The sequence below is a fragment of the Mustela nivalis genome (genome assembly GCF_964662115.1).
Source record: "Mustela nivalis genome assembly, chromosome: 6".
Lineage (NCBI taxonomy): Eukaryota > Metazoa > Chordata > Mammalia > Carnivora > Mustelidae > Mustela > Mustela nivalis.
This window is the reverse complement of record NC_139025.1, coordinates 128,364,617-128,378,464: the sequence shown is the minus strand read 5'-3', so window position 1 is coordinate 128,378,464 and position 13,848 is coordinate 128,364,617. Positions and strand designations below refer to the sequence as shown.

Here is a 13,848-nt window from a genome sequence, read left to right as displayed (position 1 = left end):
GGCCCCCGTGCCACCACTTCATGGTGCCTCTTCCCAGATGGTGGAAGGTGCTGGCCTTGCTCATTGAATCTCAGGTTAGATCGTGGTTTGTGAATCAGGAATGATTCATGATCATTAACAACATGAGGCCGTTCTCATAGTTTATCTGCTAAGGGCCCTCTGAGTTTGAAATTTCATTTTCCTTCTGTTTGCTTTTTTTTTTTTCACCTAAGAAGCTCAGAACATTTTCCAACAGTAATGAGCTAAATCTCACGATATACCCTACAGAGCAGATATGACTTCTCATATTACTGCTGAGGACAGAAAACAAAGCATTAAGTGATTTGCCCCAGTCACCTAGGGAGTCATAGCATGTCAGGGATGGGTCGGGGAGAGTGGGCAGGGACAACCCAGAGCTTATTCCCAGTCTCCACATCTAACTCCTTTTTAACAACACAATGAAGCTTTTTTTTTTTTTTTTACAGTGGATACACACCAAAGGCTAGAGTGCTTAAAATCAACAGAGTAGCATCAAGTTCTTAAGTCATGGCCAATGTGGTCTTAATTACAGGCAGGGTTACCAAGATACAATCAGAGGCAGAGGTAATTATAACAGATATGGCTACATTGAGATCACAACACATGGGAAAACTGGCACAATCCTTCTTCTGCTAAGCCATTTGCTGCCCTGAATAATCTTTGCCTTTGGAATGGGATTTACGTGTCTAATGCCAATTACACAGAAGAAACAAAATTCTGTATACATTTAATATTTTAGCAGTAGCCAGTGGCTTTGAAATGGCTTCAAATGACTTCTGGTTACATCTATAACAGGGTTTAGCAAACTTCCATCCAGCCAATGGGCTAAAGGTAGTCACTCCGTAAGGATGGGTTTCACATTTTTAAAGGGGTATGAGAAAAGAAAAAGCAAACAGTCAGAAAAGAAGATAATATGGCAAGAGATTCTACAGTGCCCACAGAATTGATTTACTATCTGGCCCTTCACCAGAAAGTTTGGTGAACCCTGATCTAGAAGAACAAGATGCTATCAAATTGAATTTCTCCCATACCAACTTACATTCAGCTATTAACCCTTCAAGAGGCAATCCTGCACACGAGATGGGCAAGCATTATTTTCCTCGGCTTCATTATAAGTGAAGGTATTTAGAGGACAAACTTATGGCTCTGGGAAATGTGGCCCTAAGTACAGCAGGAGAGCTGGTGTGCAAGAGGGCTGCTGGGTCACTGCCTCGGGGCAAACAGGAACCAATACATAACCGAGACAAGTAGAGAAAACAATCCTAATTTGCTTTGTTACTCCTGTTGTGTGTTGCTTGGGACGAGGGAGACTCTTGTTTTAATGTCCCCTGCTCCAAAACATTCCTCCCTTAGGAAATAAATGCCACTTGAAGAAACATCAGCCCTCGTTCTTTAAAACTGGAGGAGGATCCCTGTCTGGCCAGTGTGACCCTTCAATGGGTATTTGGCTTTGGCTTAAGTCAATATATGGTACCATCCAACATTAAGAATCCATAAAGCCACAAATCCACATTTTCCTTTTAAACGATTAGAGCTCATTCCTTCCTCAAGTTATCTCACCTTACTTCCTGAGCTAGTATCTGCAGGCAACGTGTACAGGTGGAACCCCATGGGTTAACCTCTCTCAAGTACCGTGGAGAAGACTGGGGACTAAACGCTAAAAGCTTTCATTTCTCTAAGCTTGAAGCACCCGAGGACCCAGAGACATCCTCAGACTTTGGGTGTTTTCAGGACAGGGAGGCTTGCTAAATCACTCCCAGACCGTTCTCCCAGGGAGGAGTTCCAGAAACCCAAGACATGGTACTGTTATTACTTTTTTAATGGCAAACGTTTACCTCCAGCCAAATGTCCGCCACATCATGCACAATCATCACGAGGGTCCCACTGCGAATATAATTAGCGCACCAAGAGAAGCTCATCAAACTAAGAGCAGCCAGGTGGTGGATGACATGAGCTAGAAAATCCTACAAAAGGAGAGGAAAATAGAAGCTATTAGGCAAATGCAGTTATTTCCTAATCACTGGAAGTGTTAACAACAATAACAATAATAATAATAATATTTTTCAAAAAACAACTTTTAAAATTAACCTATAATGTATTATTTGCTTCAGGGGTACAGGTCTGTGAATCATCAGTCTTACACAGTTCACAGCACTCACCATAGCACATACCATCCCCAAAGTCCATCACCCAGCCACCCTCTCCCTACTGCCCCACCCCCAAGCAGCCGTCAGTTTGTTTCCTGAGATTAAGGGTCTCTTATGGTTTGTCTCCCTCCCCAGTCCCATCTTGTTTCATTTTATCCCTCCCTTCCCCCCACAACCCCCTACCCTGCCTCTCAAATTCCTCATATCAAAGAGATCATATGATAATTGTCTTTCTCTGATTGACTTATTTCACTGAGCATAATACCCTCTAGTTCCAACCATGTTGTGGAAAATGGCAAGATTTCACAAAAAACCAACTTACATCTGAATGTTTTGAAATTTGTAAAATGCTTTCACTTTGATTCTTAAACACTATCCTTGTGAGGGGACTAACACATGTTATCCTCACTGATGAAGTCACTTACATTTGGGACAGTGTTGAATAGTTGTCATCGAAGTCCTAACATCTGCTGTTCTTTCCATTGACCCACAATGGGTATACATAGACACACACACACATGCATGCATACACACACCATATACATACACACACATTCCTGTGTATATTTACATTTATCCTTTATTCTCTAATTCCAAAAAGGGAAAAAGACAGATATACAATATATTAAAATTTTACAACCATTAAAGTAAGAGTTACCACATAGGAAACACGTAACAAATGAAAGGACAATACTACCAACCCTGGGCTAAAAGAAGCTACCACAGTCAAGGATAAAAACTTAAACATTTTCTGCAAACAACATATACAAACGGCGGGCAAGTACACAAAGGCACTCAACCCTCATTAGTCATCAGGAAAATGTAAATCAAAACCACCATGAGATACCGCTTCATCCCCACCACGATAGCTATAATAAAAATGAACTCTAACAAGTGTTGGCAAGGACGCGGAAAGACTGGAATGCTTGTATGGTGCTGGGAGGAATGTAAAATGGTGCAGCACTTTTGGCAGTTGCACAAAAGGTTAAATAGAGAATTATCATATAAGCCAGCAATTCTACTGGAAGAAATAAAAATAATGTCCATGCAAAATATGTCCATGCAAAAACTTGTATATGAATGTTCATATTCCATTATTCCCAAGAGACAACAAAGAAAACATCCCAAATAGCCGTCAAGTAGTAAACAGGTAAAATAAAATGCAATCTATCTATACCATGGGCAGTTATTTAGCAAATAAAGGGAATGAGGACTGATAGATGCTTCCACATGAATGAACCTTGAAGACATTATGTTAACTGAAAGTACCAGACACAAAAAACCCATATATTATGATTCAGCTTATTTATATGAAATATACAGTATTGGCAAATCCATAGAGATGGAAAGTAGGTCAGTGGGTTGCCTAGAGCAAGAGAAGTTAGGAGAAATGGGGAATGACTGCAAAAAGAGACAGGATATCTTTGGGGGGGGGGTGACAAAAATATTCTAAAAATGACTGTGGCTGTAACTGTGGACATACTCAAAACCAATGAATTACGCACTATCAATGACTGCCTTGTACAGTGTGCAGAGACTTCTAGAAGGATGTTTAAGAAAAAAACTTAAAGATTTCAGTTTCCTTGTAGCTGAAGTAAAAGAGTAAACATGATACTACTAATAATGGTCTAACTTCCTGAGCACTTACTGTACACCAGGAAGTGCTTTGTATGGGTTAATTTTCACAATAACTAGAGAAGATGGAAACTATTTTTAGCTCCATTTTACACCATCATTTTACAAATCAAGTTTAGGGAGTCTGGTCAGCTAGCCTGAGATGTTAGTGAATGGTGAACCCAGAGTTTCAAACCTGGGCATTCTGACTCCAGAGTCCATGCTTTACCCACCTTCCAAAAATTTTTGTCTCTGAAGATATGTATTTACAAAATATATGACGTCTATTTATATTTAACTTTTAAAAAGGTACCCAATGCCCTTGTTAGTAAAGAGAAACCAACTACTGTAAACTCAGATGGGGGAGAAAGACAGGATCAATAGAACATTGATCCACCTTAGTATATCTTTGAAGACCTTTTAAAAGGGGATTATTTTTAATTCTCTCCCTTGAAAAAAATGACTCAAACAATTAAATTTTGATGTATTCTTTGCCCAGGCTAAAATTAATGGCGGTTCATCTACAGCTATGATTAAGTTTTATGGAAAAGGAGATTATTTTTATCAGACTTTTACATATTATATTCTTATCCTTACATTCTTTCTTTTTTTAAGATTTTATTTATTTATTTGACAGACAGAGATCACAAGTAGGCAGAGATGGGGAAGCAGGCTCCCTGCTGAACAGAGAGCCCAATGTGGGGCTTGCTGGGATCATGACCCTAGCCGAAGACAGAGGCTTAACCCACTGAGCCACCCTGGCGCCCCTCTTATACGTACATTCTTTATTTTAAGATCTCTTCACTACAGTGAATTGAGCCCTTTAGGTGATAGATGGGGCACACCATCACACACCCAAACATTTAACCAAGCTGACTTGGTCTGAGATTATCTCCTTAATACTGAGTTCAACTTAACTTTATCACACAAATTTTTCCACAAACTGACTTTGTAAATAGAGTGTAGCATTTGGAGGTATATGCCAAGAGTATTTATTATTTGATCTGAGTTTCTAACATACATGATAAAATCTTGTGATTGCATTGAGAATCTAATAAAGGATTTTCTGTAGCAGCAAACGGTTCCTAAAATGCCTCATTTTGTTAACTCAGAGGATACATTTTTTTAGCATGCCTGTGACTCAATTTTTCTACATTTAAAGTAAAGCCAAGCATGCCCAAAGTTTCCTCCCAAAAATCTTGGATGAATTAAGGACAACATGTATTTGAAGTCTTTGAACACATCAAAAAATTACATAAGGTGGTTTGTAATCAAGTAAAGGATGTGGCTGCAGAATTAAAACTACTAACACCTGTACTGAGAACAGCACTTGTCTAAACCCAAAGGACAAAACAGACCACATAAAGGAGAATTCTCTTCTTGCTGAACAAGAGTGGAGGTTCCAAGTGGAAGGGTCTAGAATGCTTTACTGCAAATACTTACTGAGGGTCCAAAGCATGAGCAGATTTGCACTATTCTATAAAATATAAAAAGGCTAGGAATTGAAACTAAATACACCTAACAATACAGTGTAAAGATTAGGATTGGGGACGGGAGGGTTGACAATTTCTGAAAAAGTAGATAAATCAGCTTTGTAAATAATATATTTACCTAGAGGCACCTGGGTGGCTCAGTTGGTTAAGCATCGGACTCTTGGTTTAAGCTCAGGTCATGATCTCAGGGTCCTGAGATCGAGCCCCATATCTGGCTCTGCGCTCAGCACAGTCTGCTTAGGATTCTCTTTCCCTCTCCCCCTGCAGCACCCCCCACCCTGCTTGCTCTCTCCTGAGCACCCCCTGCAATAAACAAAATCTTAAAAACAAACAATAAAAGATACTTACCTTCCTCTTAACATCAGAGCCAAGGCTAAATATCAGAGACCAATAAAAGCTCATCTCCAAAATGTAGTACCAGTACTGGGACGGCAGCAAGGGCTAAGGAAAATGACAGCATTCACTACTTTAGTATTACTGTATAAATGACTCATTTTAAGGCATTAAACTTTTGTTTATACCTATTTATGTTCCACAGAATTCCCCAAAATGGTGATGCGTTAAGATTTCGATTTCTGAGGGACATCTGGGGGGCACAGCTGGTTAAGAGTCCAATTCTTAGTTTTAGCTCAGGTGATGATGTCAAGATCATGAAATGGAGCCCCTCCTCAGGGTCCAGGCTCAGCACAGAGTCTGTTTAGGTTTCTCTCTCCTTCTGCCCCTCCCTCTCTCTGTCTCTCTCTTTCTCCCTCACTTAAATAAACAAAGTTTAAAAAAGATTTCAACTTCTGAGAAGGAATCAAAGATAATATTTCAAGGCATTTTATTTCTGAAAGGGTAGACAAGAATTCCAAAATCAAGTTAAGGGTTTTGTTTGAAAGTTCATAAAGCTACAACACGTATCAGAAGGGACTTACCTGCCTGGGATAGCCATTCCACACCTCCCACAGGTCATATACCCAAGGTTTCTGAAAAAACAAGGGACCAAGCGAGAAAAAAATTAGTTTGTCAGCATCAAAGGCTGATTTAAGCAGAAAATATAAGCTCTTTCTGATGTCACTATTGTTCCTGCTGCACCTCTCTCTGTCGGTATTTATATATGTCCCCATATAACATGCCTCGGATACTCACGACTTCTAGTGAATCTGGGACCACACAGTGCTGTCTTGCACAGGAAATTATTCAGTCAGGACTCCTGGGTGGCTCAGTCAGTTGAGCATCTGCCTTCAGCTCAGGTCATGGTCCTGGGGTCCTGGGATCGAGCCCCACATTGGACTCCCTGATCAATGGGGAGCTGACTTCTCCCTCTCCCTCTGCTCCTCCCCTGGTTCCTTTTCTCTCTCTCTCTTTCTCTCTCTCACTTTCTTTCTCTCAAATAAACAAAATATTTTAAAAAATCTTTTTTTTAAAAAAGGAAATATTCAACTTACTATGCAGTTTATACATCACTTAATGAGGTAATCGTTTAGTAACTCTTTAAACAGACAATGCAAAGGTCATATGGTAAGGGAAGATTTTTGATAAGTGAGTACCGAGTCTTGACGGAACAGGTGGTATTTTGTAAGGGCCTGGATGGGATTCGGCAGGTGGAGGTAGAGGTGGAAGGGACAAGGCATTTCTGGCAGAGGGGTAAAATGGGCTAAAATCCAAAAGTGAGATACACCAGGTATGTTCAGTGGATTGTCAGGAGTCCAGGGTCATTGGCACAGGGGTCAAGTGAGTGGAAATAGGAAGAGATTAGGTTTCAGACTTATGTTTGCAAATTCAATGCTTAACAAGGCTTTGAAAGGCAGACTGAGGGGTTATGACTTCTCTAGACATTGACATGATTTTAAAAGCATGAAAGCTGGTTAACTTATTGAGAACCTTATTTCATGAGGAATTCACAGGCAATGATTTTTATAATTAAAGACAAATTCCCATCAAAGAATATCAGAGAGACAACTTACATCGTAAAGAAAGACAATTCCAGCAACAGTAATCATTAAGTAAAATGCAAATCTCCAGCTGCCAAAAGAAAGAAAGATCTGGTAAAGGTGATTGACATTTGAGGAGAAATATGCTTGGAACGACGGTGTCTGGAAAGAATGCACGGGCGAATCTAATCTGATATCCTGACTCTGCCCCTTGTCTGACGGCTGTAACTATAGGGAAATCACTTAGCCTTGGGAAGTCTTCACGTCTTCACATATAAAATGGGAATGACAAAACTTACCTCAAAATGTAAAAAGAATCGAGGCTAATTAGTGGAAAGTATTGATCACAGTGCCTGGTATGAAGCAAGCATTAACTAGTGGGGACAACTATTACTCCTGTTTATATTATGCCTGACACACAATAGACCCAGTTCCTGGTACACAATGGACAACGTTTTGACATTAGTATTAATCTAATCCTTTATTTTATCCCCACTTAAGTCCCAGTGAAAAGGTTTCCATGTGGCCAGACTTTAGTCTTGTCTCTGAAAAGCAGACTTCAAAGAAAAAAAAAAGGCAATTTTCTCACGTATGGAGAAAGACCTATAAAAGATCCTGGTTCAAACAAACGAACTGTAAAGTTAATCAAGAATATTTAATATTATTAAAGGTTTTTTTAAAAGATTTTTTTATTTGAGAGAGAGAGAGGGACAAGCAGACTCCCCGCTGAGCACGGAGCCCAACATCAGGCTCCATCTCACAGCCCTGAGAGCACAACCAGAGCTGAAACCAAGAGTCTGCCCACTTAACCAACTGAGCCACCCAGGCACCAGTTATTAAAGATTTTTTTTTTAAGTATCATATTGGTATTTCAATTTTGTTTAAAATAGAGTCCTTACTTCTTAGAGATACATACCAAAATATTTACAGTGAAATCATACAATGGCTGATATCTGTGTCAAAAGTAATTTTTGGTAATACTGGGATGAAGGTGGTCAAAAGAACACACTCTGGGTTACAGGGTAAATAAGTCCCGGGATGTAATGTAGAGTGATGACTAGAGTTGAACTGCAGTATGGCATGAATAGATCCTCAAGTTCTCATCCCAAGGAGAAGACAACACTTTTTTTTTTTTTTGTACGCTAACTAAATTCACTGTGGCGATCATTTCACAATATACAGAAGTACAACCATCATGCTGTACACCTTAAACTTACACAGTGACGTATGTCAACTTTATCACAATATAAGTGGCAGAAAAAAATTTATCCACAGAAATAGTCTTTTGGGGGGCGAGGGGGGACACAGATGACACAGGATAGCCATCCACTGGTGATAATTAAACACGATGACGGGTACATAGCACACAGAGCTCCTTATACCAGTCTTTCTGCTTTTGTGGATGTGTATAAGTTTGCACAATAAAGTTGCAAAAAAAAAAAAAAGGTATGGCTATTTTATTTCATGATTGCTGAACCAATAATAATATTAAAAATAATATTTGTTGGGGTGCATGGGTGTCTCAGTGGGTTAAGTGTCTGCCTTTGGCTCAGGTCACGATCCCAGGGTCCTGGGATAAAGCCTGGAGTCCAGCTCCCTGCTCAGTCTGCTTCTCCCTCTCCCTTTGCCCCTCTCCCCGCTCGTGCCCTCTCTCAAATAAAATCTTAAAATAATAATAATAATAATAATGTTTGTTCCTTATTCTTGCATAATGCTTTAGAGCATTTTCTTCAATATGCCTGAAAGCTAAGTAAGAAAGAGGAAGGCAGACATAGATCCCTTTAAAAAAAAAAAAAATGAGTTAACATATAAATTGAAAATTTGTGTATCTTAATTGTGAAGTCAAAATTCAAGTAGTTTTGTCGAATTTTCTATTAGGTTGCTTTTCTTCTTGTAGTTGAGTTATAATCATTCTTTTTTCTGGATACAAGTCCTTTGTCAAATATACCTATTGGGACATTTTTTCCCATTCTATGTTTTCTCTTTTTGTTTTCTTCTTTTTTTCCTTTAAAAAAAAATTTTTTTTCTGTGTTTGAAAATTCATTGTTTAGGCACCACACCCAGTGCTCCATGCAATATGTGCCCTCCTTAATACCCACCACCAGACTCACCCAACCCCATTTTGTAGATGGACTGTCAGGCTCATCAAAGGCAAAACCAGTTCCCCAGCTCCCACACCTAAGCAGGTAACACAGCTGAGGCTGAGGGCAGGTCTCTGGACTCCGAAGCCAGTGGTTCTTCCTGAACATTGTCCTGCCTACAGGCCGGATGATCATCTTTCTTCCTGGCTTGTTTTGATAGAAAAAAAGTAGGATCCCAGTCTTCAGAAATCTGAACCATAAAAATACCCAAAGAACATTTGATAAGTAGAGCCGGCTGAGGCCTGCCCATCCTTGTTATGTTCACAGCCCATCCGGCAAAGGCCCACACTTAGACTCAAAGAGCATATCCTTGGCTCCCTAGACTCAAAGAGCATATCGCGGCCAAACAGGAACAGAAAAAGTAGGATCGGACCTGCCGGCCCCAGAGGAAGCCATGAGTCTAGGTGGCACATCTTGAATTGTTCTTTTCTCCGGTATTTGCTGACCTCTTGACTCTGTGCCAGGTGCTGTGCTCATCCCGTGGGTGTTGTCACATGTTTATCTTCACAACAGGTTTCTGGACTAGGAACAGTAGATAAGGCGGTGACCACAGAGGGACACAGAGGTTGGGAGAGATCATGTAATGACCCCCGAGGCTGTGCAGGGGACATCGGATGTGAATGCTAAACCCAAGCGTCGCACTTTCCTTAACTGGTTCTGGTAGGTTCCATTATGCTCTCCCGGGGGTTCTCAAAGTGTGTGCCAGGGATTCCTGGCGTCAAAATATTTCCATAACATGACTACCATGTTATTGACATTTTCACTCATCCCCTCACAGGAACAGCGATTTCCAGAGGCTCAGTACAGGAGATACCAGCATCACTCTAAGAGTTGATATCATGTGCGTTTGTGTATTCTTTTTTTTTTTTAAGATTTTATTTATTTATTTGACAGACAGAGATCACAAGTAGTCAGAGAGGTAGGCAGAGAGAGAGAGGAAGCAGGCTCCTCACTGAGCAGAGAGGCCCAATGCAGGGCTCGATCCCAGGACCCTGGGACCATGACCGGAGCCAAAGACAGGTTTTAACCCTCTGAGCCACCCAGGTGCCCCATCGTTTGTGTATTCTTATGTTTTATAAATGTCTCTACCTTCATTTCTAGTATTGGTAGCCATAACATACACAAACAAGTGCTCTTTGGGGTCCTTCAGGGTTTTTCAGAGGACAAATAGGGTTCTAAAACCAAAAAGTTTGAGAACCGCTGCACTTCCCTAATTGTGAGATGAATGATAAAGTACTTGTTGAGGCTGTTTTACCTGTTTCAGATGAAAAAGGTAGTAAAACTGTCCTCCCCTCCTTTTTTTTCCAGGAAAGGCTAAGAAAAACGAAATTAGAAGTAAAAAAATTTCTTGGAAAAAAAGAAAAATCCAGAAAATGATTGGTCAGGCCCAGATGGCAAATGCAATCTTGAGCAATGGAGAGAGAAGCTGGCAAGGCCAGCAATGGGGCTAAGGAGGGGGCAAGGCCCAGTGGAGCAGGCAGGGACCTGTCCCTGGGTCAGCAAAGGCAAGATGGCAGCCCAGCCAGCCAGAGGGGAGCCCTCCCTCCAGAGTTAGGAGAGCTCCCTGTCTATCTACATCAGCTCCTTGGAAATTACCTGGGATCTTTGTAATAAACTTTTTGCTGCTAGATGGAAATGTTTATTTAAAAAGAAAAGTGGACAGCTAATATGGAGTTTACTTTAAAAATAAAGGATGCACTGTGGTTTAAAATCCTGAATTCTGCAGAACAGGGTTTAAGGGTCATCATTTTTAAATGTAACCAATTACTATAGCCAAGATATGGAAGCGACTTAGTGCCCATCGACAGATGAATGGATAAAGAAGATGTGAGATACACACACACACACACACACACACACACGAATACTAGTTGGCTATAAAAAAATGAAACCTTACCATTTGTGCAACATGGATGGAGCTAGAGCGTATTAAGCTAAGTGAAATAAATCAGACAGTCTAGAAAGACAAATACCATATGATTTCACTTACACATAGGGTCTAAAAAAGAAAGCAAGTGAACAAATAAAACAAAATAGAAACAGACTCACAGCTACAGAGAACAATCTGGTGGTCGCCAGAGGGAGAGGGTAGGGGTGAAACAAGGGAAGGAGAGTCAAAGGTGCAAACTACCAGTTATTAAGTATATAAAACTTGGGGATGCAGAGTACAGCACAGGGAATACAGTTAATAATACTGTAACAACTTTATATGGTGGCAGACAGCTGCTGGATTTATTGTTGTGATCACTTCGGAATGTATGTAGATGTCCAATCACCATGTGAAACTAATCCAATTCTGTAGGTCAATTATATATTAATTTTAAAAAAAGGAAGTCATCAAGGAAATAAAACAGTAAACTTAAAACCTCCTGATATTATAGAGGAGTTTCTGCCTTTGGGCGAGTCATTGTTAAAGCTCGGTGTTTTCTGAGATTTCCCACATGCGTGGGGCTAGGTGTCTCTTACTATGATTCCCACAGCACATCACGTTGCTGGAGGAATAAAGCACAATCCTCATACGATTCAGTGGCTTGGCATTTTGCTTGATTTATTAAGTCTACAATGGTGTTCTGACTTTGAGGAAATTTGTGGTATCTGTAAAGAAGAAGGTAAAGCTTGCATTTGGTCTGTTGGCCGCTTCTATATCCTGAATACATTGTTCACATTCTTTCTCTGCCTCATTGCCTTCCTTGAAACAAACTCCCTTCAAATCCTGAATTCTTTTCTCATGGAAATCCCAGCTCAATCCTCAAGGTCCATGTTGCCACTCCCTCCTCTAGGTCTGACCTCTAAAAAGCCTTCCTCTACTGTAACCAGCTCTACTGACACCATCTGCTCTGAATGCCCACCACGCATTGAAACATGACCATGGACTACAGGGGCAGAGGCTCATGCACCATTGGTAGAATAACTGGATGGATCCTGTGGTTTCACAAGGGACAGTCTGGTCTCCCTGATTAGCTGTTTAAGGCTAGTGACCAGGACTTCTACTTTCACTTCCCTCTTAAAATCTAGAACTTTGAATATTATTCAGCCTCAGAAACGATGAATACCCAACATTTGGATCAATATGGATGAAACTAGAGGGGATTATGTTAAGTGAAGTAAGTCAAGCAGAGAAAGACAATTATTGTACTGTTTCACTCACGTGGAACATAAGGAATAGCACGGAGGACCATAGGGGAAGGGAGCAAAATCTGAAGGGGTAGAAATCAAACCAGGGAGATGAACCATGACAGACTGTGGATCCTGGGGAAAAATCTGGGGGTTTCAGAGGGGAGGAGAGTGGAGAGGTGGAGGGAAGGAGTAACAGGGTGATGGGTATTGAGGAGGGCATGTGCTGTGATGAGCACTGGGTGTTACACTTAACCAATGAATCGTTGAACACTGAGAAAGAGAAAGAAAGAAAAAGGAAGAAAAGAAGGAAGGAAGGAAGGAAGCAAGGAAGGAAGGAAGGAAGGGAGGAAGGAAGGAAAACAAAGGAAGAAAGGAAGGTGTTGTAAGAAGAAAGAATCAGACAGAAGCTGTTGACCAAATTTCATATCTGGTGCTAGTTTATCTAGTTACACCATGAACCCCTTTCCTTAACAGGGATTCCTGAATTTTCTCCCAATTCCAAATATACCACATGAACAACTTGAAAATGGGGGAAAGAACAAAACAAAACAACCTAGAACTCCGCCCAGTGTAGGGCTGAGCCGCGTACAGAGAAGAGAGTTGACATAACCGTCTTCGTTGCCTGGCTGACTGATAGCTGACAGCCTGAAATTCCCTTCCCTGGCCTGAATTCCAAAGCTGACTTTCAGTAGACTCATCAGCAACCAGATTCCCAATGTTAGGCCTCGTTGACCCAAATGGTTAATTGACCTAGGTGGTTTCTGGTTGCTGAGAGCTAAGCATTATGGGTCAAGAGGCAATACCACGGAGCAGAAAGAGTACCACAAAAAGAGTCAGAAGATGTGAGTGCCACAGCCCTGCCTACAGCTAGGGTACCTTGAACAAGTTCCTTTAAGAAGCCAGACCCATAGTTTCTTATTTCTGTTTTCCCTCCCATTTCATTGAGATTTGATTGACATACGGCCCTGGAAAGGTCGAATCATTTTTCATTTCTTTCACGGGGCTAGCTCCACTTTCCTTGATTACCTCATAGCATTGGAGGGAGGATCAAACATTATTTATAAACTGTAAGGCACTATCATGTACAAGAAATTACCAGGGACTTTCCAGTCTGATTCAGCTCCAGAGGAGAGAATTTGTCCCTGCCTGGGGACTTTATTTAAGATAAGAATCATTTGCTAGGAAAAATACATGAACAATAGTAGGAGAACAGGAAATATGAGACCAGTGCCACCTTGTAGTGCTTTGTGGCGATGGTTTAAAGAGACTGGCCAAGCCGACATCAGTGGTAACAACATTATCCAAACTTTCAAGAGCTAAAAATCAGAGAAGCTATTTGGAAAACAAACCAGGCCATTCACATTGAGCTTCCAGTGGAAGCCTGTGATGGGAAATGATCGCT

General features: G+C 40.8%; 1 protein-coding gene across 3 annotated transcripts in view; it reads right to left on the bottom strand.

The window, feature by feature from the left end:
- Positions 1–13,848, bottom strand: part of CERS3 (ceramide synthase 3) — a 107,965-nt gene that overhangs the window by 39,821 nt on the left and 54,296 nt on the right. For all 3 annotated transcript variants that reach the window (XM_082734218.1, XM_082734217.1, XM_082734216.1), the window contains 4 exons: positions 7,222–7,279; positions 6,190–6,240; positions 5,621–5,713; positions 1,854–1,982 (listed from right to left, as the gene is read on the bottom strand). In XM_082734218.1, coding sequence (XP_082590344.1) covers positions 1,854–1,982; positions 5,621–5,713; positions 6,190–6,240; positions 7,222–7,279 — 331 coding nt within the window. The remainder of the gene's footprint in view (positions 1–1,853; positions 1,983–5,620; positions 5,714–6,189; positions 6,241–7,221; positions 7,280–13,848) is intronic.